At 44.0% G+C, this 24,996-nt stretch overlaps 1 protein-coding gene across 6 annotated transcripts in view; it reads right to left on the bottom strand.

Moving 5' to 3' along the window:
* Positions 1-883: 883 nt before the first annotated feature.
* LOC144696607 (fatty acyl-CoA reductase 1) overlaps positions 884-24,996 on the bottom strand; it is a 215,775-nt gene continuing 191,662 nt past the window's right edge. For all 6 annotated transcript variants that reach the window (XM_078568113.1, XM_078568115.1, XM_078568110.1 and 3 more), the window contains 3 exons: positions 19,950-20,079; positions 4,463-4,590; positions 884-1,841 (listed from right to left, as the gene is read on the bottom strand). In XM_078568113.1, coding sequence (XP_078424239.1) covers positions 1,679-1,841; positions 4,463-4,590; positions 19,950-20,079 — 421 coding nt within the window. In that variant the 3' untranslated portion in view covers positions 884-1,678. The remainder of the gene's footprint in view (positions 1,842-4,462; positions 4,591-19,949; positions 20,080-24,996) is intronic.

A 24,996-nucleotide genomic window follows, 5' to 3' on the forward strand; every position in this document is an offset into this window, starting at 1 on the left:
GAGCTAACAGTGGATTGACTGAGTCTCCAAAGCCCCAGAAAAGTATTAAGAATGTCGGGTTGTAAACAGTTGTGTTATAAATTGTCCATTTACTTTCAAATAGAGTTGTGGTCTCAAGGATAGCTAATCAACATCTCTTGCTAGATACAAGGCCCATGTGATTCACTTTGCCTGGTGATGGGCTTTGAGATGGGGAGGGAACCATTGCAATATCAGATTACAGGCTGTCCTAAAATATCACTGATTATCACAGGTTAGTCTGCCAGCGTCGGGGAAAGAGAGAGAGAGAGAGCGGCTAGCCAAACGTCTCTATGTTTCACCACTCAGGAATGCAGGTGGGAGCTCACACTCCGATTGGAAAGACCAAATTCATGAGGAGTTAAAATGAGGCTGGGTGATTTACCTAACTTTAGTTAGAGGGAGATGTCTCCAGGAAAACTCGTACTGTGAAAAACAGTTTTGGAGTTATAAGTTTCCAGGCTGGGAGAGAAAAAGATCAGAAGTAAACTCTCTGGAGATCAGAACCATTTTTGGACTGATTATTGGAGGATTGAGTGTCTACTTAAAGAACAATGTAATGTATATCTGATAGTTGGGTTTTATGGTTGTGTTAAAAGTTCTGCTGTGCAGTTTAAAGTGCAAGTTGCCTACAAAAGTATTTGGTCAATAATTCTTCTGGTCTGTAACAGTAAATATCTTAAAACGTCAAATCTTGTCGTGTCATCTTTTCAGCTATTAACTGGAAGTTCAAATTTCTTTTTAAACATTATCGGTCTCTACAGAGATCGTGACACACAACAAACTTTCTTTTCCTATTTTCTTGGCTCTTGGTAATACCTTTCTCTAATGATTCCTGGTTATGCACAAAACAAAACAGAATGAGTTTCACATATCAATTCTTTTTATTCTTTTTGTCATAAAAATGTGGTATGTTGTTGCCAAGGTCTCCAGTTGGTAGCATGTTGGCAAACTTGGGGAGGGGGAAAATGGTGACTTTCTGCAAATATTAGCAACAAATTCAGAAATTTTGGTCATGTGTCAACTTTTATATACATTTTACAAGTGTAAAACACCCAGTAATGTTTGTTAAGCTTTCTTTGCCATTTTAGCACCAAGAAGTAGAACGTTACTGTGTTATTGCTGGAAAGTGAAAGTTTCCTATTACATTAACTGTACAATGGGCCTCAAGCCCTATTCACAAAGATAACTGGATACAATACCAGTCTTGAATGTATTGGCACTACTAGTTCTATACACTGTGCAGGTTCCTTTTGTGAATAAGGGCCCTGCATCCAAAATGTAATGGTGCAGAAGAGACGATTTTGCACTTTACAATCCATTCCAGCAATTACCTGCAAAATCAAGCCAGGGTATTGCATGAGTGTGTAGAAATACAGACATTGAAAAACTGTTTACGTTGTCAATCCGAAGAAGGTAGTAATGCTAGAAAACCAGAAGGCCACACCAGCATATGCATGGTGTGAAAATATTATTGTTCTTTATTATAATATTGGCAGTGTGTAGTTTGGTTACGTTGGAATGCAGAGTCATATTATTTTCTTTACAGTGGCTTGGGAAGTCTTGTGGCCTTTTTGGGTCAGGGATATTCCTAAAGGATTGCTTGTTGTTTGGAGAAAATTGAGATTCTTCAATTTGTAGTATGCCGCATAAGCAGACCTCAGTACCGGATTGTACTGGATGCCCTGAAGTAGGACAGGAATTTGTAGCACAGGCTCACCACAAAATACCAGATGTGGCGAGCCATTTGTGATCGAGCAATAAAAACACGCCAGATGACGACGAGGAGAATAGTGTTGAAGGCATAGCGGATGTTTCGTAGCCTGCAAAAACAGAGAAAGGTTCCAGAGGTCAATGCACCTTCTCACACTGTGTTGAGCAGTAAATAATATGTCTTAGTACTTGCACAGGGCACCTGTTTCCATTTTGTGAATTATCCACAATTCAGATAATTAAATATTTTTTATTATTTTAGAGGATATCGTTTGCTATCTACACCCTCTTCAATATTTTTTCTTATAACCACGAGTCCTTCTTTCAACTGAGTCAGTGCCTGGATATACCTTCACTGCATGTAACGTGGGTGAAGTTAATTGTAAGGTGAGACATGAGGCATTACACCTGAGAATTCTTTTCTCATTAAACATAGTATTTTTAAATCAATTTTCAAAGTTTCATTACACCCCTTTAAGTTGCCACTTGGTGCACTACTACATCATTCCCTGGCAGACAAATCTTCTGCCCCAGCGAGAAAGCAGCCTGCATTGTCCACTTGCACTGAGCCTCCACTAAACATTTCTCTTAGTGGCCTGGGTCCCAGTTCTGGCGAAACATCTACACCTAAAGCATTAACCTGACTTTTTTTTTATTTTCAGATATTGGTCATAGGGAATTCAATAGTCAGTTGAACAGAAAGACACCTGACTTGTGTTGCCTCCCTGGTGTCAGGAGAAAGGACTTCATGGAAGCATGTACAGCATTTTGAGATGGGAAGGAGAGCAGTTGAATGTCATGGTCCATGTGGGAAGCGATGACAAAGGACTTCAAATGTTTTCCTGAAACTTTGAATGTAGGAAAAAGGTAAAGCGGCAGTTAAAAATCGGGACTTCAAAAGGTCGCAATCTCTGGATTACTCCCAGTCCACACACTAGTGAGTATAAGAACAATGAGATAAAATAAGTCAATGCATGGCTGCAGAGTTGGTGATGTTGGGAGAGCATCACATTCCTGTGGATTTGGGGACCAGTCTGGGGCAGGAGAGACCTGTCCAACAAGGACAAGTTTCACCACAGCAGGACTGGGACCAATGTCCTCACAGTGAGGTGAAACTGCGCTGTGAGCGAAGGCTAAAACTAAATTGTCAGGGGGTGGGACACCAGGACAAAGTATTAAAGAAGTGAAGAAGATGTGCAGAGTTTTGGGAAAGCCAAACAGCACGAGAGTAAAGAAAAAGTTTGGAAACAGGAATGCAGGTGCGTAAACTTAATGAGCATGTCAAGTCAGGTTGGTGAGTTGCAGGCACAAGTAGCTATATGGAAGTATTGGTGGAATTTATTGGATACTGTGGTGGGCCCGTCCAGTGACTAGCGAGTTGGCGGCAACTTTGCCGCAGCCATTTCTGGGAACCCTGCCAGGGTTAAATCCTAACAGCAAAGGCAATTTCCTGCTGGACTTCCTGGTGCAGGGGTAACGGTCCCACCTCTGTGAGCTGCCAGCCAATCAAAGGCCAGTAGCTCTCCAGTACCAGTGGCACCATTGGGAGTGGTGGCCGCTGCTGGTGGAGGTCTGAAGCTGAAGATTATCATTGAAGCCCTGGACCTCAGCTAAGTGGGGCAGGATAAGGATCACTGGGGCCAGCCAGTGAGGCCAAGGCAGGGGCGGGATGTTGTTGTCAATGGCAGGGGGATGTCTTCCCCTGGGTCCCTCATGCCCCCAGTGGGTCTGTCCATTGGGCACTGGATGCCTAAGAAGGAGGAACCCACTCCCACCGGACCGCAAGCATACCCAGCAAGGTTTTCTTAGTGGTTTCCCCACATGGCGTGGCCCCTCACCTGCCACTGGCTGAATACCTGTGTCAACGGGATAAGCCTCAATTGGCCTCAGGGGTGGAAAGGCCGTTCTCAACCCTTCCCATCCTGGACTTAATTGGAACAAGTCAGGAAGGCGACTGGGTCTCGTCCCGCACTTTCCTACTCCATCATACAGCTCCCCCTCCCCGCCTCCCAGATCAATTCTTAAATTCTTCCCTATGACAGTGACAATAACAAAGATGTGGCTCAAAGAAAGAGGGGATCGTGAACTTAACATTCCTGGCTACACAGTATTCAGGAAGTATAGAGAAATTAAAATAGGAGTGTTGAGGTAGCATTGATCAAAGAAATTATTTTAGCATGGTAGAGGGATGAGGGGGTCACACATTTGATTACATGTATTTAAAATTAAGGAACAGTAGAGGAGCTATTTTGCTACTGGGTGTATACTATAGGCTATAGTGGGAAGGAGATAGAGGAAAAAATTTGCAGGCTAATTGCAGGAAGATGCAAAAAAAAACCATAGTAAAATAGACTGGTTTGGGAACAGTGTAAAGGGAAAAGAGCAGGACAGTTCCTTCCGCACTGTAACATTATATCTGAAGAAGCTAACTGTCACTGAATGAGTACCTAGGGATATGTTATTATCAAGTGACAGCACATCAAAATTGTCCTGTTGTTCATTTATAAAAAAACTCCTGGACAATAATTTTCTATGGAAAGAAAGCTGAATCCAACCCATGTTTTGATCTCTGGATGCCTGCATCAGATACGAGAAATAAAACATAGGTGAGATGCAGAGGATGTGGCAGCAACTTATTATTTATACTGCTTATTTTAAAAGTTACCTTCTCCTTCCAAACACGTTTTGTAAAAGCCAAAGAGAAGCATCTAGTGAAGATGTCTGTACTCACTTCTTCAGGTGCTGTCTTGCTGCTGGGAGTCCAGACATGTCTTCATTTAGGACATATTTCTTAGTTCCTATACAGTAATTTTCAATGTATTCGGGCCAGTGAAGCTGGCGAACATCAAAATTGAATCCCTGCAAAAAAAAACATTAAAAGTTGACATTGTTTCCCTGGCTTAAAATTCACATAATTCACCTGTTGCAGGAAGACTGTAAATTCTCAGGCATGCAATCTCATTCATTGACATCTTTGTTTCCAATTAAATTTTGGGATTACACTTCCATTTTATAGAATGTTGCATTTAAATGTCTGCAAGCTGGCAGCACAAATGCTACTGGGTCAAGAGAATAGAGTTTCCATGTAAGTGTTTGATTGTGACTACACAATGCACACGGAAAAGCTACAAACATTATTCTGGTCCAGGGCTCCTATCAGAATTCTGCGTTGCTGCTACAAGCGATTAAACTTGGCTTCATTCTTTTGAATTCCTATCCACAGTATGGAGCCACACACAATCACTTCATCTGATAGCTTGCAACAGAATTTAGGTAGGAATCTACCAAAACATTGTTGAAATGTAGGGAGGAGGAAAGTTCCAGAATTAACGTAGAGGATGGTAGAGAACGAGGAATACCAATATGAACTGGGAGGGGGAAAGAAGAAGGAAAGTCTGTCACTGAGCCTGTGGAAACTGGTATTGCTGAAACCATCCAGGGTGACGGTAAGTTCCTGCCTTCTTAAATTCCACCTCATCGTCATCCCACAATCTGGTATGATGTACAAGTTACAGATGGTGTAACTATGCAATTTTGCATTTGTGCTTTCAGAACTAGAGGGAGGGGTTCCAGCATAAAGCAGGAGAAAAGTGAAGTATCATAAATAACTGGAGAAAGGAAGTTTCAGCTTATAATGGAGGTAAGGATAGAAGAGAGCTCCAGCATGAATTGGTGGGAGGAATGACGTGCCAAGGTGAGTTGAGCTGAGGATGAAACAAATGCTCAAGTTAATCTCCAACATTTCATGGAGGAGAGAATGCGATTGGGGGAAGAAGGGATGAGGAGGTTGGAGGGTGAACTAGATCTGAAAGGGGTAGAAAGTTCCTATGTACAGAATGGGAGAGGGTCTGGAGATGGTCAACGATGGCTGATGTAGCTGCGGAGGAAGTAATGATCTAGCTGTTTTGTTGTATGTTAAAAATCTATCTACTAGAACGCACCAACATTTATGAAGCAGAGGCATTATTTGCAAGAAATGTGTACAATTCTAGATTTGCTGCCTACAGTCTCAGTGGAATGGTCAAGATCTTGCTTTTTTAAACAATTCTTGTGGTTCAGGGGTGGGGGTGGGGGTGGGGGTGGGGGGGTGGGGGCAACATCTTTTAAAATATAAAGAAAAATAATTAATTTCCAAATGGCAAAGTCTAATTTTCAAAAAATTATGAAAATGTCCATTCCTTTTTAGATTAATAAATGCAATGTCCATCTTCATTGTAGGCTTTAAAATGCACAGAACACAGGATCAAGAAAATCTTGATTTTGCTCTGTTCTCCGACAGGATTTCCACCTGTCTCTTCTACCTTGTTCACCTTCATTGCTTTCCATTTCTCTCCTGGTGTTTGCCAAGGTGTTTACTAAAACCCGCTTTCACAGCCATATTTCCTTTCTCAGTGACTGTCTCCGTCTCCGACTCACCCCACGTGGATTTCAACTGAAATTCCATCCCTCTTGTTTCGAACCCACCCAGGATTACAGGTATCTCCGGGACATAAAACGCTTCTCGGACTGCTGTTCCCGTCGCATTCTGAGATCCACACTCAGTGCCATGTACCGCCATATGAGCACACTCGACCTCTCCCTCCAGCAGCACCGCCGCACCCTTTTTCAAAGCTGCACGTGCCCCCAGTTTCATTTTATTCTTCGCCTCATCCGACGCCTCAACAAGAAACTTTTTCTCTTTCTCTCAAGTGCTAAGGAACGCAAGCTCCAACAACTCATCGACACCAACACCCATCTGGGACCCTCCACCCCTGCTTGTCCCTCCGTCCCCACCCCATCTTCCAATCCCAGCCCCAGCCGCGTATTCACTATATCCCTTGACCTTCCCCTCTCCGATGCTGAGCGTTCAGTGCTCAGCAAAGGACTTAGTTTCATACCCTTACGCCCTCATCTCAATGAATTTCGGGCTCGCCACGATGCTGAACTCTTCTTCCGCCATCTTTGTCTCCGTGCTCACTTCTTTGGGCAGGAGTCCTCTCCCTGTTCAACGGATCCTTTTACCCACATCCAATATTCTCCCTCCACCTGGACCCCTCCCTCTGGATTCTTACCTTCTTTTGATCTTTTCATTGAGAACTGTCGGCGTGACATTAGTCGTCTCAATTTCTCTGCTCCTCTCACCCATTCTAATCTGTCTCTCTCTGAACTTACTGCACTCCGTTCTCTCAGGTCCAACCCCAACATTGTCATCAAACCCGCTGACAAGGTTGGTGTTGTTGTCTGGTGCACTGACCTCTACCTCGCGGAGGCTGAGCGTCAACTCGCAGACACTTCCTCCTACCTCTCCCTGGACCATGACCCCACCACAGAACATCAAGCCATTGTTTCCAGGACTGTCACTGACCTCATCTCCTCTGGAGATCTTCCTCCCACAGCTTCCAACCTGATAGACGCCCAACCTCGGACGGCCCGCTTCTACATCCTACCCAAAATCCACAAACAGAACTGTCCCGGCAGACCGATCGTGTCAGCCTGTTCCTGCCCCACGGAACTCATTTCTCGCTACCTTGACTCCCTTCTCTCTCCCCTTGTCCAGTTCCTTCCCACCTACATCCGTGATTCCTCTGACACTTTACATCACATCAACAATTTCCAGTTCCCTGGCCCCAACCGCTTCCTCTTCACCATGGACGTCCAATCCCTCTACACCTCCATCCCCCACCAGGATGGTCTGAGGGCCCTTAGCTTCTTCCTTGAACAGAGGCCCGAACAATCCCCATCCACCACTACTCTCCTCCATCTGGCTGAACTTGTTCTTACACTGAATAGTTTCTCCTTTAACTCCTCTCACTTCCTCCAAATAAAAGGTGTGGCTATGGGTACCCGCATGGGCCCCAGCTATGCCTGTCTCTTTATGGGGTATGTGGAACATTCCCTGTTCCAGTCCTACTCTGGCCCCCTCCCACAACTCTTTCTCCGGTATATCGATGATTACTTTGGTGCTTCTTCATGCTCTCATTGGGACCCATCTCCCGCGCATCCGCCCTCACGCCTTCTCCTCCCTCCCAGAAACATGATAGGGTCCCCCTTGTCCTCACTTATCACCCCACCAGCCTCCGCATTCAAAGGATCATCCTCCGCCATTTCCGCCAACTCCAGCATGATGCCACCACCAAACACATCTTCCCTTCAGCCCCCCTGGCGGCATTCCGTAGGGATCGTTGCCTCCGGGACACCCTGGTCCACTCCTCCATCACCCCCTACTCCTCAACCCCCACCTATGGCACCTCCCCATGCCCACGCAGAAGATGCAACACCTGCCCCTTCACTTCCTCTCTCCTCACCGTCCAAGGGCCCAAACACTCCTTTCAAGTGAAGCAGCATTTCACTTGCATTTCCCCTAACTTAGTCTACTGCATTCATTGCTCCCAATGCGGTCTCCTCTACATTGGAGAGACCAAACGCAAACTGGGCGACCACTTTTCAGAACACCTGCGGTCTGTCCGCAAGAAAGACCCAAACCTCCCTGTCGCTTGCCATTTTAACACTCCACCCTGCTCTCTTGCCCACATGTCTGTCCTTGGCTTGCTGCATTGTTCCAGTGAAGCCCAACGCAAACTGGAGGAACAGCACCTCATCTTCCGACTAGGCACTTTACAGCCTTCCGGGCTGAATATTGAATTCAACAACTTTAGATCTTAAACTCCCTCCCCCCATCCCCACCCCGTTTCTTCCCCCTCCCTTTTGTTTTTTTCAATAATTTATATAGATTTTTCTTTTCCCACCTATTTCCATTATTTTAAAATCTACAACTAATACCTTGTCAGTCTTTCCACCCCACCCCCACTAGAGCTGTACCGAGTGTCCTGCCATCCATTCTTAATTAGCACATTTTCTTAGATAATATCACCACCTCCAACACCTCTTTGATCCTTTTGTCTGTGACATCTTTTGATTATCTGCTCCTATCACTGCTTGCTTGTCCCTACAACCACCCCACCCCCCTCAACTTCTCTCTCCCCCCGCCCACCTTAAACCAGCTTATATTTCACCCCTCTCCTAACTATACTCAGTTCTGTTGAAGGGTCGTGAGGACTCAAAACGTTGACTCTTTTCTTCTCCACCGATGCTGCCAGACCTGCTGAGTTTTTCCAGGTAATTCTGTTTTTGTTCAAGAAAATCTTGTTCCTTTAGCTCTGGATCTCTCTTCAAGCTTTCATGTACTTAATATTTATTTTCTTCCAATATAAATGAACATTTGTTGTTTACATCTGCAGTTTAAATTACCTGCATGTATCCAACTGCACCTTCAGTGTAATCAGTTGAGTTGTCTGCACCAACTGGTTAGTCTTTGCCAGCTTTCTAGGCTGTAACAATGTGAGTTGATGTAGTTTTGCATTCTCCACATACATTTTTGACTTGAGATTCTATATCATAGAATCACAGAACAGTTACAGCACAGAAGGAGGCCCTTTGGTCTGTCATGTTTGCACTGACTCTCTGTAAGAGCAACTCAGCTTATTTCACTCCCTTGTCTTTTCCCCATAGCCCTGCAAATTATTTATCTTCAGTGGCTTAACCGAGTCTGTTTTGAAAGCCCCAATTCTATCTGCCTCCATTACAATCTGAGGTAGTGCATCTCAAATCCTGACCACTCATTGCATATAAAATGTTTCCTCATATTGCCATTGTTTCTTTTGCCAATCACCTTAAATTGGTGTCCTCTGGTTCTTGACCCTTCTACCAATTTTTTTTTTAGTCATTCATGGGATCTGGGCGTCGCTGGCTAGGCCAGCATTGCCCTTGTTCAGGGGACATTTAAGAGCCAAGCACATTGCTATGGTTCTGGAGTCACATGTAAGCCAGACTGGGTGAGGATGGCAGATTTCCTTCCCTATAGGAAATTAGGGAACCTGACGGGATTTTACAATAATCAACAATGATTTCATGGTCACCATTACCAGGACTTGCTTTTTAATTCTAGATTAATTGAATTTAAATTTGAACCCATGTCCCCAGATCATTAACCTGGGTCTGTGGATTACTAGTCTAATGACATTACCACTGTGTTACCGTCCACCCCAATAGTCTAGCACTATCCTTCTCATAGTTTACAATACTTCTTAAGTTTTGTGTAATCTGCAAATTTTGAAATTGTTCCCTGCACACCCAAGTCTATGCCATTGATATGTATCAAGAAAAACAGTGCTCCTAGAACAGAGCCATGGGTAAATTGTACTGCCTTCCTCCAGTCTGAGAAACAACCATTCAACACTATTCTTGGAGTCCTGTCACTCAGCCAACCTTGTATCCTTGCTGCCACTGCCCTGGTTATTCCATGGGCTTCAGTTTTGCTGGCAAGTTGATTATGTGGAACTTTATCAAACACCTTTACATCGTATAAAACACATTACCCTCATCAACCCTCCCTATTACCGCATCAAAAAACTCAAACAAGTTAGTTAACCACGATTTTCCTTTAAACAAATCCATGCTGGCTTTTCTTAATTAATCCATACTTGTTTGAGAGACTGTTAATTTTGTCCCAGATCATCACCTGTAAAAGTGATAAACTGACAAGCCTGTAATTGCTGGATTAATCCTTACACACTTTTTTGAACAATTCTCCGGTCCTCTGATACCATCCATGTATCTAAGGAGGATTGAAAGATTATGGTCAGCAGCTCCACAATTTCCACCCTTACTTCCTTCAGCATTCTCAGATGTATCCCATCCGGTCCTGGTTTCTTAACAACTCTAACTACAGCCAGCCTTTCCAAAACCTCCTCTTTATCAATTTTTACTCATCCAGTATCTCAACTACCTCCTCTTTCCCTAAAACTTTGACAGAATCTTCTTCCTTGGTAAAGACATATGCAAAGTATTCATTTAGCCTTTCTGTCTCCATGCATAGATCCCCTTTTTGGTCCTGAATTAGCACCTGCCTCTTATGACTTTTTTTTTTACTATTTATATACTTGTAGAAGACATTTGGATTCTTTAGATGCCAGTCTCTTCTCCTACTTTCTTTTTGCCCCTCAGATTTACTTTTACACTTTTCCTCTGAACTTTATGTATTCAGCCTGGTCTCATTTGTGTTATCAACCTGACATGTGTCAAATGCCTCATTTTTCTGCTTCATCTTACTCTCTTATCATCCAAGTAGCTCTGGCTTTGGCTTCCCTACCTTTCTCTCTTGACTGTATCCAAACCATTTCCTCCTTAAAGGTAGTCCATTGTTCCATTACATTTTTATCTGTCAATCCTTGATTCCAATGTACCTGATTCAGATCCACTCTCATCCCACTTAAATTGATCCTCTTTTAAGTTAGTATTTTTACTTTAGATTGCTCCTTGTCCTTTTCCATGGCTAAACTAAACCATATGCTACTATGTTCACTGTTCTTTAAATGTTCCCCGACTGACAGTAGATCCATTTGACCCACTTCATTCCCTAGAACCAGATCCAGTAATGCCTCTTTCCTCATCGGGCTGAAAATGATCAAGCAAATTCTCCTGAACCCAATTCTGAAACTCTTCACCCCGCCCTGAAAACTATTGCTATCTCAATTATATTAGGATAATTGAACTCCCCCATCATCAGTATGCTTTTTTCACCTCTCTGTAATTTTTCTGCAAATTATTTCTCCCAAATCTTTCCCGCTAGTTGGTGGCCTAGAATGCACCCAGTAGTGTAATGACACTTCTATTGTTTCTTAACTCTAACCAAAGAGATTCAGTTCTTGACCCTTCTACAATATCCTTTCTCTGCAGCACTGTAATCTTCTCTTTAATCATTACAGCCACCTCTCTCCCTTTCTTTCCTTTCCTATCTTTCCTGAACATCGTGTATTCAGGAATATTTAGTATCCCTTTTATGAACCAGGTCTCTGTTATCGCCACAACATCATATTCCCATGTGGCTATTTGTACTTGCAGCTCACTAACCTTATTTTCCACAGTTTGCCTATTTACATACCTTATACAATTACAGATCTTTGTATAGACTATTTATAAACAATAAACTGATGGTATTTGCCACAGTAACACTGAAATGTAGTTTAGACATCCAGATATTACTTGGATCACTGATGTAAAAGCACAAAAATGTGGATGGGCTGTACTGAAGTGACAACACATGTGGTATCACAGGGTAGTGGGACAGAGTTAGATCTCCATTCCACGAAGTGTTCATTTCTCCTCTCTGTATTCCCAATCGTTGCAAGATTGAAGTCTTGCAACGTTTTAAATTAGCCTTATGTGCTCTTTTCTATTGAATTTAAATTAGGCTATATTGAGCTTTTGTTGATTCCATCCTTATTTACAATTCTTAGCAATATGTGACATTCTGCTTGATTGATTCCCGCCATTCTAGAACTTCGGTATATAATCAAGACTGGCACTTTAGTGAAGTACTGAGGGTTTGCTATCTATCAAATAACATGTTAAACAAATGCCCCAACTGCCTGTAAAAGAACCTACAGTACTATTGAACAGCGGGCAGGGAGTTCACCTGGTGTCCTGGCCAGCATTCGTCCTCAATTAATACCACCAAAATAAATCAACTGATCATTTATCTCATTGCTGTTTATGGTGCCTTCCTATTTACAAACTGGCTGCTGCATTTGCCTAAAAAACAGGAGTGAAGACATTTCAGAAGGAATTAATTGATTGCGATGCATTTTGGGATATCTTGAGGATTTGACGCTATGAGCAGATACATTTTTATTTGCAACAGACTTAACTGCAATTCTTGTTTTAATACAACCATTTCTAAAGTACTAATTTTTGCTCTATACTTCCATGAAAAGTTTGTCTTGAAGCAGTTTTACTTTTTCCATTCCCCTTAGAGTCATAGAGGTCTACAGCACAGAAAAAGGCCCTTCGGCCCATCGAGTCTACACCGGTCAAACAAGTACCTAACTATTCTAATCCCATTTTCCAGCACTATACCCATAGCTTGTATGCCATGCCATGGCATCGCAAATGCACATCCAAATACTTCTTAAATGTTATGAGGGTTTCTGCCTCTACCACACTTTCTGGCAGTGAGTTCCAGATTCCCACCACCCTCTGGGTGAAAAAATTCTTCTTCACATCCCTTCTAAACCTCCTACCTTAAATCTATGCCCCCTGGTTATTGATCCCTCCACCAAGGGGAAAAATTCCTTCCTGTCTACCCCATCTATGCCCCTCATAATTTTATACACCTCAATCACGTCCACCCTCAATCTCCTCTGCTCCAAGGAAAATAACCCCAGTCTATCCAATCTCTCCTCATAGCTAAAACTCTCCAGCCCAGACAACATCCTGGTAAATCACCTCTGCACTCTAGTGCAATCACATCCTTCCTATAATGCGGATTCCAGAACTGCACGCAATACTCTAGCTTGGCCTAACCAGCATTTTATAAAGTTCCAACATAACCTCCCTGCTCTTATATTCTATGTCTCGGCTAATAAAGGCAAGTATCCCGTATGCCTTCTTAACCACCTTATCTACCTGTCCCGCTACCTTAAAGGATTGGTGGGCATACACGCCAAGATCCCACTGATCCTTGGTACTTCCCAGGGTCCTACCATTCATTGTGTATTCCCGTGCTTTGTTTGTCCTGCCTAAGTGCAACACCTCACACTTATCCGGATTAAATTCCATTTACCACTGATCAGCCCATCTGACCAGCCCGTCTATATCCTCCTGTAATCTAAGGCTATCTTCCTCACTATTTACTACCCCACCGATTTTCATGACATCCGCAAACTTACTGATCAACCCTCCTACATTCAAGTCTAAATCATTTATATATACCACAAACAGCAAGGGACCCAACACTGATCCCTGTGGAACCCCACTGGTATCCAGTCACAAAAACATGCCTCGACCATCACCCTCTGCTTCCTGTCACTCAGCTAATTCTGGATCCAATTTGCCAAATTGCCTTGGATTCCCTGGGCTCCTACCTTCGTTATCAATCTCCCAAGCAGGACCTTATCAAAAGCCTTGCTGAAGTCCAAGTAGACTACGTCAAATGCATTGCCCTCATCTACACACCTGGTCACCTCTTCGAAAAATTCAATCAAATTGGTCAGACATGACCTCCCCTTAACAAAACCATGCTGACTGCCCTTGATTAATCCCTGCCTCTCCAAGTGTAGATTAATTCTGTCCCTCAGAATTGCTTCCAATAGTTTCCCCACCACTGATGTTAGACTGAATGGCCTATAGTTCCCTTCCTCCCTTCTTGAATAACGGTACCACGTTGGCTGTCTTCCAGTCCTCTGGCACCTCTCCTGTGGCCAGAGAGGTATTGAAAATTATTGCCAGTGCCCCTGCTATCTCCTCCCTTGCCTCACTCAACAGTCTGGGATATATTTCATCCAAGCCTGAAGATTTATCTACTTTTAAGCCTGCCAGACCACTTATAACCTCCTCCCTTTCAATGCTAATTTCTTTAATTATATCACAGTCCTTCTGCCTGATTTCCATACCCACGTCGTCCCTCTCACTTGTGAACACCAACACAAAGTATTCATTTAGAACCCTACCTATGTCTTCTGGCTCCACACACAAATTACCACTATAGTCCTTAATGGGCCCTACTTTTTCCCTAGTTATCCTCTTTCTCTTAATGTACTTGTAAAATAACTTTGGATTTTGCTTTATTTTACCTGCCAATGTTTTTTTCATGCCCCCTTTTTGCTCTCCTAATTTCCTTTTAAGTTCCCCCCCCCCAATACATTCTATACTCCTCTAGAGCTTCCGCTGTTTTGAGCCCTCGGTATCTGCCATAAGCCTCCCTTTTTCTCTTTATCCAATAATATCCCTCGACATCCAGGGTTCCTCGGACTTGTTGGTCCCACCCTTTATCTTTACTGGAACATGTTGGCCCTGTACTCTCCCTATTTCCTTCTGCTCTGATGCAGATTTATCTAAAAGTAGGTGCTCCCAGTCCACTCTGGACAAATCATATCTGATCTTATTAAAATCGGCCTTCCCCCAATTTAGAACTCTGATTTCTGGCCTATCCTTGTCCTTTTCCATAACAACTTTGAATCTATTGGAGTTATGATCACTATCTGCAAAATGTTCCCCTACTGATACCTCTACCACTTGCCCAGCTTCATTCCCTAAAATTAAGTCCAGGACCGCCCCTTCTCTTGTAGGACATTCTACGTACTGGCTTAAAAAACTCTCCTGGATGCATTTTAAGAATTCCGCTCCCTCTAAACCTATCACACTATGACTAACCCAGTTAATGTTGGGGAAGTTGAAATCCTCCACGATTACTACCCTATTATTTTTACACTTCTTTGAAATTTGCCTACATATCTGCTCTTCTATTTCTCCCTGACTGTTTGGGGGCCTATAGTACACTCCCAGCAATATGATTGCTCCTTTTTTGTTTTTAAGTTCTACCCATTTGGCTTCATTTGAAGAGCTTTCTAAGGTGTCATCCCTCCTTACAGCTGTAATTGATTCCTTGATCAATATTGCGATACCCCCTTCTCTTTTACCTCCTTCCCTGTCTCGCCTGAAGACCCTATATCCTGGAATATTGAGCTGCCACTCCCGCCCCTCTCTCAACCCTGTCATGTGCCAGCAATGACATCATACTTCCATGTGTTAATTTATGCCCTCAACTCATCTGCCTTATTCGTCAGACTCCTTGCATTTAAATAAATACCATCCAACCTTGCCAAACTCCCTTGTGCCTTAACTGGCTTATAATTTCTATGCCTTCCAGACTCACTTGCTCTCTCTTCTAATTTTGGCTGTGCATCTCCCCCTGCTGAACCTCCTTTCAGGATCTCATCCCACTGCCAAGTTAGTTTAAACCCTTCCCAACAGCACTAACAAACTTCCCCGCAAGGATGTTGATCCCATTCCAGTTCAGTTGCAACCCGTCCACCTTGTAACGGTCCCAATGTCCCAGAAATCTGAAGTCCTTCCTCCTGCACCATCTCTCCAGCAGCGCATTCATCTGCACTAACCTTCTATGTCTATACTCACGAGCACATGGCACAGGAAGTAATCCAGAGATTACTATCTTTGAGGTCCTGTTTTTTAATCTGCTTCCTAGCTCCCTAAATTCTGCTTGCAGGACCTCATCCCTCTTTCTACCTATGTCATTGGTACCAGTATGTATCATGATCTCTGTCTGTTTGCCCTCCTCCCTTAGAATGCCCTGCAGTCGTTCAGTGACATCCTTGACCCTGGAACCAGAGAGACAAGATACTATCCTGGAGTCACATCTACAGCTGCAGAGTACAGGTATGGTGTGCCGGAAATCCTACTTAACCGGACTAATCATATTTGACCCTGAGGCTTTCATCTGTTGATTGATTGGGTTTGGTGATGGTCAATGTGCTTAAGAACTGGTTTGACCCCTTTCCACGTGTTTGCGAGTGTTTTGTGGGTGACAGAGAAGTAGAAGTCGAATTTCCAGATGGCTCAACAAAAAAAGCATATAAAAGAAATTGTCTTCTGTTGAGGGTTAAACCAAGACGATGAAAAGATATTAGATAGATATGTTTCTAATTATCCAATTATGTGGCTATTCAGTTAGCAAAGAGCCTGTTGGGTACCTCTCATATATGTCCCAAGGCTGCCTGATAAACAGGCAACTTGTCACGAAAATCTAGTTCATGGTTCATGTTTTAGAATATACCTTTTAGTTTTAGAATATAACTTGCAGTTTTAAGAATTAAAGTTTTGACTGTAGAAAATGGGGAATGCAACCTAAATAAGCTGGGAGGTTATTACACTTAAAAGCTCAGAATAGAAGAGATAGAACTATAAAACAGCAGGTGCAGGAACTTAAACAATACATGATTTAACTGAAAACAGAAACTGAAAATGGAAACAGAAAAGGGAAACGTAGAAAGGAAACTGACCCTCCCGTTTATAAGGGAACAAAAATGGAACTAGAGATTTCTTCTGAGTAGACTGAAACCGGTTGAGGCTGTATAAAGGGACACAGAGACATCCAAGTAGTAGTTGCAGCTTGGAAGTGGTGTGTGCAGTTTGCAGCTCACCGAGAGATGATATCCAAAGCAAATGACAGTTAAATAGACCCGCACTATAAGTGGAATAAAAACCAACTTCTTCTTTCGCTGTGATGAATGCAGGTGAGGCTTAATCTCAGTTTGAATTTTGTTAGGGAAGAAAAGTTGGAAAATTGCTTTGATTGAAATGAGTAGAAGAATCTACAGTATTCTTCAGAGTCTCGTGATAAAGAAAGCAACCAGTAGATTAGCTTGGAAATATTGGAAAAGTAACTAGAACAGGGACTGTTCAGTCAAGAAATGGTAAATGAAAGTTTTATCTCTGAGAATAACTGGAGCTGAGATGAATTAAAGTAGTCTCCAGAGGACAGTGGCATACTTAAGGGTCGTTCCTAGAGACGCAGATAACTTTAAGGTTGATGTGCCTTATGAGAAAATCCTTGGGGGAAGTAAGAAGTAAACTTGAGCGCATAACGTACGTAGTTATAAACAATATTGTTAATAGTGCTTGTTTTGCTTAAGTCCTTTATATACAATAGAGTTAATGTTTTTGTTTAAAAATGTGAAATCTAGTGTTATAGCTGGTTAAAATTAGGTGTTCAGATTTCCTTAAATGTTAATGGTCCCTAAACGGATCATAACAAACTTCAGATGTGGTGACTTTTGTGGGTCCATGGCCAAACCACTAGATGGAGTAGCTCCAGTAAGGGAATTATTGGCAGTGCCAGTTTCGCCCTGCTAAAATGCATCTCTAGTCTGCTCAATATGGATCATGATTGGGGTGGCACAAATCCAAGGTGCTTGTCCCTGTGTGTCCCATTTTCTCTCTCTGTAATATTTCAACATTTCAATGCTCTTTCAATTTTTTTTCTAAATGTTTGTAAAACATACTGAGATGTCTTTCTACATAAAAAAACATTAAATAAATGCAAGTTGTTATCTGGATATCCCTGTCTCTCCCAATTCAATGTGGTGTTCTGGGGAAACTCACAGCCACATCCTATAATAACATCACAACAATGGCTGATGTTGTTCCCATTGCTCCTGTCATACTAGTTCAGATGGTTTTCAACTTCACATTTCCTAAACGTGAAAGTATTGAAGTAAGTATTTTAGTATTAGTAACTGATTTTTGCCACCTGTTTAAAAAATACTATGGTGAATTTTGAAGCAAATTATTTGAACCACAAGTTATTTTCAACTTTTACACGTGCAGTAGACATGGATATTTTCAAATGATGGACAGTTAAGTATTCAGTTGTTTGTTGGGAACGGCTATGTGCAAGTTGCACCATGCCAAGACACAACGTGCCCAAAGGGCAGGCTGTTCTTTTACTGTGTATTATGGTATGTTTATATCGTTTAGTTTAGGAGAGGGTGAAATTTAATTCGGAGAAATCAGGCAATTTTTCTGTTGTGATGTTATAACGATATAAAAGCACCAATCACTCATAAGGGATTGTGTAAACATGTTGTGGGTTCATTTATTAATTCTAGGCATATGTGAACAGATATACACAGCCAGAAAGCTTGAAGGCATCAGAGCTGCAGCGCTGTGTACTGCGTGCTCTGCTCGAAAGCAACATGGATTTCATGTCGCACTTCCTTCTAGTGGTGTCATGTTGCAATCCCTTAAAAGCATATTATAACAGTTTCTAGTTCAGTAGCAGTATTGTTCTTCCTAAATGCTGTCATAATGTTCATTCAAATTTTGTATAAAGCCAAATTTCTTTGTCAAATGAAAATGTGAGGGTTCTTCAGTAATGATGGGTACTAGATACAAGGAATGCTTACATCATTGGGTGTCGACATTTCCTCACTTGACATCAAAGCCATTGCCTCAAATCACTTCTGCAGCAAAATCAAAGCTGATTTCATTTAGTGTGCTTTGCCAAAATGTTCTGAATGAATCAATATCTGGAAGTTTAATACATCGATCTATTTCTGCTTTATAACATCGGCCAATAGAAATAATAGAATTTCTTTGCAGGAGGTAGTGGGAACATGTTACAAAATATCTTCCAGAATTCAAAAGGTTAATGGCTCTTCATGCTACTAACTTTTGCTGCACTGATTTCCCTTCAAAGATGGTTCACTCAGAGCTCTTCACCAGCCAGAGCTGTTCCAACCCCTCAATCTTGTGCCTGAGAAATCCACTTCATCGAACAATAGCAGTTAGTGAATAATTTACTATGTGTTGTACCAGTGTTGTTAAGGACTGGCACATCCCACAGCTTCTCTGAACCATGTTTTCTAAATACCTCTCCACTAATGTTCTGTACTGAAAATATGTATACATTAACCTCTTGGACAACGGATGAGTTTGATTCACTTGGTATTGAACCAAGGGAAAAAAATAAAATTAGTTAAGTTCAATATTCCATTTGAAATAGCGTTTTTTTAAAATGGTCACAATTGCATATTTTTCCCAAATATCAAGGTTACTTTACAGAACTATCCTGGCACCTTAGTTTGATGCTTTATTGCAGACCCGTCCTAGTGCTGCTATTTGAAGTACTCAGTACTTCAGCATCTTATCAGAGGTGCAGTGAGTTGGATGTTATTATTTAGGATGGTTATTTTCCTGGAATATTTTGAGCCTTGGATAGCAAAATTTTGCTGGAGGCGTGACAGAATAGGTATGAAATATATGCTAGTGGGCCTGGCACTCCACTGCAGGTTACAATATATAGCCAGTGCATAGCCTTGTGACCTTGTGCTCATACCTGTAATATTGTTACAGTGCTGAAGATACTAGCATGTTGTAGTGTATAAATACATACTCTGCTTTAATTGCATGCAAGAGAAGATAACATGAGCTTGATTTTTTTCTTCCTATTTTGATTTCCCATGCAGTGGTTAACATTGGCTATGGAAAATCACCACAAGTTGCTAACACCATGCAGGTATAGTCAATGGAGCGGTCTTCAATTTTTCCTATCTGTCATCACATGGATGTGGTTTTCACATGAAGGCAATGGTTTCTTGATTTGAAAATGTCAGATTTATACATGAATTTCAGCATCCAAGGCAACATTAAACAACACTCCTCACATGGCACTGTTAAATTGAGTTAGCAGTACTTCATGAAAGATCATTACAGAATGAATGACTAGTGCTCACTCTCCTGCATATTCCTGCTATTGGGGGTCGTAGCATGGATTGGTGCTCACCCTTCTGCTTAGTCCTGCTAGTTAGGGTATTAGCACGGACTGGTGATCACCTCCTGCATGGTCTTTGCTATTTGGGGTACTAGCGTGGACTTGTGCTTACCCTCTTATCCTCAAGGCTGAGTTGACTCATCAACATATTCATGTTGTCTGTACTCCAATCCCAGGAGTTGCTGCTGAAGTACTCCAGTAGCATCATGGATTTGTGAAGTCTGTTGAAGATCTTCATCATTCTGCAATAAATGTACACTTAACTAGAGCTTACATTCAGTTACTCAATCCTTACATTTCTATTCATTAGTTAGAGAGTTGCTTTGATGTGAAAGGTCATTGTATTTTATTGACTTTATTGGAGCTCACTGATATAGTTTAGCATTCAACATTTTAAAAGTTGGTTAATTTTACATCTGAGTTATTTCATGATTTGCATTTCTATAATTATCTATTAAATTCAGTACATGGCAGACAAGCAAGAAGTATTTAGATGTGCACTTGAAATGCCATAGCATACAGGGCTACGGATCAAGCGCTGAAAAATGGGATTAGAACAGACAGGTGCTTGATGGCTGGCAAGGACACGATGGGCTGAAGGGCCTGTTTCTGCGCTGTATAGCTCTACGACTCAAATGAGTGATCCATTGAAAACTCACTATAGGCATCTAAATAACTTTTATTCCCATAGCAAGCATTGCAATAGATATTTTTAAATGTTAAATGCATCATATATTCCTGTCATAGTCAATGTCAGTCACACACAATAGATGCTATTTATAAAGTATATTATCTTCTTATTGATAATACAGCCACCAGGTTTCTGCAACTTGCTCAATTTGGTTTCTGTTTCTTTTTTTCCACCTGGCCTTTTGCTAATATCCAATGTTCAAAATAAGGGTTTAGAAAAAAAATAATAAAAATACATATAATAATGGTTAAGTTTACCCAGCACATTGACCTTTGTTTTTCCAAACACCTTCAGTAAAGTTTTTACTTGAAGCCTTAGGGCGGAATCATCCCAGAATTGCACAACGTGAAGTAGGTGTGGAAAATGATGTTTTACCTGCCGGCCGCAATGGTGGGTTTGTTCGCTGTATCCTCTGCTTCCCGACGAATCCTGCCTCATTAATAATGCATTCAGATTTGCCCACTGTCACCTCAGCACTTCCTCGCTCCGGGTGTCATGCTTAAAGCGCACCAGAGTGCAGCCTACTTCAGGTGTACAGACCAGGGCTGCTCCAGGTGACAAATGGTCTTGAAAGCAAAGGTGATTGCAGCCCCCAAATTTAACCACTCTGGGGCGCCTGCTGGACACAGTGGAAGGCTGCTGCGAACTCCTCTACCACCGTTCTGGCTGCAGGAGGTCCACCAGAGTCACCAGCCCGGCCTGGGAGGTGGTGGCAGCAGCAGTCAGCACCAACGGAGCATGGAGGTGGTCAGCCATCCAGTGCAGGAAGAGGATGAATGATCTCATCCGTTCCGCCAGGGTAAGTCAACCAGCTCATCACTCTCAACACATGCTCCCAAACCCACCACACATCCACAGGGATCTCATACCTGAAGGGACAACACCACTAACTCTCACACACACCCTCACATATCCATCAGGCTCATATCCTCTGGAGCTCGTGTCCTCATCCCGTCCATGGCACCATACAAACATTCTATGCATCCTTATCATCTGCCATGGCAAGCCTCCTGCTCACTCTCTCCATCTATTTTCATCAGGCTCACAAGAGGTCCTACCGGGGGTGGAGTGGCTGACATTAGGCCCCTCACTCACATTGAGGAGCGTGTCATTGCGCTGATTACTGAGGATGAGGACATGTACAGTGCCTGCAGTGACGGTGAGGTTGGTGGCGAACACCCTCATGAGGATCCTGCACCAGATCATCTCTCTCTCAACGTAACTGTGAGTGCTCTCTCTCTCCTGCTTTTAACTTTGCTGCCGTGCACTAATTATCTCTACTTTGGTTCACAGGGAGCTCTGCCAAACGACCAAAGTTCTCAGCCAGCCAGTCCCTCAGCTCCATCCAGACCCTCACCTCCAGCCAAGAGGACACCTCCTCCATTGGAGAGCTGTAAATATGCAGCCTGGCAGACCTGTCACAGCGCTTACTCACACCCTCCACCAGTGCAGAGACACACACCTCAGTGGGATCTAGATCTAGAGCAGGCTTGGGTTCACAATATGGAGGTCACCGCATGGACACGTGTCTGAAGCAGGAGGAGGCAGGTTCAGCCGAGCTCCCCGGCACTTGGAGGACTGCTGAGGAAGAGGCATCTCTGAGGCCCGAGTCAGATGAAAAGCTTCTGGATTCGGCCTTCCAATTCATCATGGAGAGTTGGCAGATGGCATGGGAACATCATGCAGAGCTGTTGGAAGCCCTCAACAGAGTGGCACGTGAGTTGGAGTGCGTCTGCCTGCTCACTGATGAAATGGTGCCCACATGTGCGTGCATGGAGGTCTCCATGGGGAGGATGGCAGATGCCAGGAAGACCCTGGTCCAGCAGGACACGGAGATGTGTGCAGACCAGCACTACATCGTGGGAGCCATGGGTGAGTTCCTGCAGTGGCAATTCCAGAGGGAAACGGGGCACCTCGATGTCCCTTCAGGTGCTCCTTCCCCTCAAGGAGTCAGGCTGGAGTCTCAGGCACCCACAGGGAGGAGGAGTAACAGCTGGACACCCCTGGGTCATCCACTCAGGAATCTGAGAGGCTGTCCTCTCCCTCCGAGTCTCCTTTGCCTGTGAGCCCCTCAACCTTGTCCTCTGTCACTGCAGAGGGAGCAGCTGGCCTTCAGGAGGACAGCCAAAGCAAGCCAGGGCCCTCAAAGCTTCGGCTCTCCAGAGGACGAACGCCGAAGTCATCAGAGGCAACAGGACCAACCATTGCACAGGCTTGCTGCAGATGTCAGGGCAGCACCTAGGAGAAGTGGTAGGCCTAGAGAAGTTAGGAAATTCTGATCACAAGTTGCTGCATGGGTGAACACATTTTTGTCACTTTATAACCTGAAAATATAATTATTTTCATTGAATAATGTGTAATCTTGTCTATCAGCGTCATTTACTGACTCTGAGAGTGCTCTCCTGCATCCCCCCCACTGCACGCAGCCAGACCGCAAGAGATTCTGGAGGGAGACGTGTGTGTGGCAGGGCCTTTCGGAGCCTTGTGCAAGCACTCTCCCACACGCAAAGCCTTCATCCATCACACTCATCTCACTGTCCTGAGCATTTTCAATGCTGCCTGCTGGGGTTCTCTTTCTGTTGTCCATCTGAGCTGAGCATCTCCACCCACCCACTGATCACACTCCCATGCAGCACCTGTTCCTACCCAGCACAAGGCTCCGCTCACTTTCGATTTTGAAAAGATGGTCGTGATCCAATTCCTCATGAGCTCCCCCACCATTTCCTCTCCCCTCCCCTGGTCACCCATGTCCTTTCCCCATAACCATAGGCCTCCCTGGCATTACCTTTGACCTCCCCATCGTAGCCTCTTCCAGCCCGAACATCATTCCAGGATGTCCAGGTGAACGTGCACGTTCCCTACCTTTATGGAAATCCCATCCACATTGACCTCCCCGACCTCTTTCCCAGCCCTGTGTCCATGTTTACCTCCGTGTCCCCACCAACCATCCTCACCTTCCCTCCTACCAAAACCATCGCACCTTCACCCTCCCAGCTCCCTCTGCCCCCTGTTACTCTGAACATCCTCTCCTACCATGCCCACACTGAGTTCGCTCCCCAGGAGGTAGTCATTGACCCCACAGCCCCCTCCCTTGCACCTTCACCAGGACATTCCACTGCCCTCTTATACCTTCCTCCCCCCCTTACTCTTTTCTGTTCCCTTACTCCCTCCGCCCCTCCAGAAACCTTCCCCCCCGACTCCCTCCTACCCCAGACACCTTTCTCCCTCCAAACTCCCTTCTCCCCCCGACACCTTAACCCCATTCCCTTCAAACTCCTGCCCTTACACCTACCTCCCCACTTGCATCATTCTCCCTGTTACACCTTCCCTCCCCTCCAGACTCCCTCCTTCCCCTGTTCTCCCTCCTCCCCCCGGACACCCTTCTTCCTCCTCCAAACCACAAACCCCCTGACCCTTCACACCACCCTCCCAACCTCAGCCCCCCAACACCTTTGCACTCCCCCACCTTCACCATCTCCGACACCTTCGCCCGCACCCCCCCCACTCCCCACCCCACCCAAACTCACCCACCCCGTGATACCTTTGGCCTCCGACTCCCCCAGTATACCTTCGTCCCCTACTCACACCTAGACCTTCCTCCCACCCCCCTCCTTTGCGATCATCTGTACCAGCCCATGATTAAGTCCATGAAGTTCTGAAGCAGACCCAAAGCATCAACAGAGACCATGGAAGGTGGTACGAGCCCATGGTAAAGTCCATGAAGGTCCAAAGCCTCAACAAAGTTGAAGCTGCTGCATAGAGGCCTCTCGCCTTCCGAGAACAGCTTTGTGGAGGAGCCATGTGCAGGAGGATCCACCCTGCATGCAATGCACGTGTTCCTCCAGGGTCTGGTAGCTGTAGGGCTCTGGCATCACATTCTCCTCGGATGTCTGCCATCTGAGCAAGGCCCTAAAGGTAGGCCCCGACTTCTGCATGGCACCCTTGTCTAGACGGCCTCCAACGGGATTCACGTTCTGACATTGCAGATGCCGCTGCAATTTCACGCCGGCGTGAAACCAATTTCTGCGTCCCCGCTGAATTCTCCACCCCCCTCCCCCCCACCCCCCACCCCCCGACTCGCCCACCCACCCCCTCCAGCCTGCCATGACACCCGCTGCAACCGGGAGCGGACAATTCCGGCCTCAGTCTTTCCCAAAAGCCTGGGTTTAGCTTTGATATATTTACCCAGAGCTGTGACTCCAAGAGCCGAATTTGGATAGTGCAGCCTCAGCATTTACAGTATAGCTAATTTCCCATCGTTACCATTCAGTTATATTGGGGCAGCATTCTAGTAGTTTCAAAAGTACAAAAAAAGTAACTGACAAATTGCAAAATCTCTACTGGGTAAAATTTATTTTTTAAAAAGAGGTCGTGTGCTTTTTTTAAGCTGTGTTTGTGTGCACGAGAAAAAGGACAAGTGTAGCTTTCATTTAATGTTTATAAACTTTTAAAAATGTATTAAGTTGAA

This window comes from Cetorhinus maximus, chromosome 22 (assembly GCF_964194155.1).
Source record: "Cetorhinus maximus chromosome 22, sCetMax3.hap1.1, whole genome shotgun sequence".
Lineage (NCBI taxonomy): Eukaryota > Metazoa > Chordata > Chondrichthyes > Lamniformes > Cetorhinidae > Cetorhinus > Cetorhinus maximus.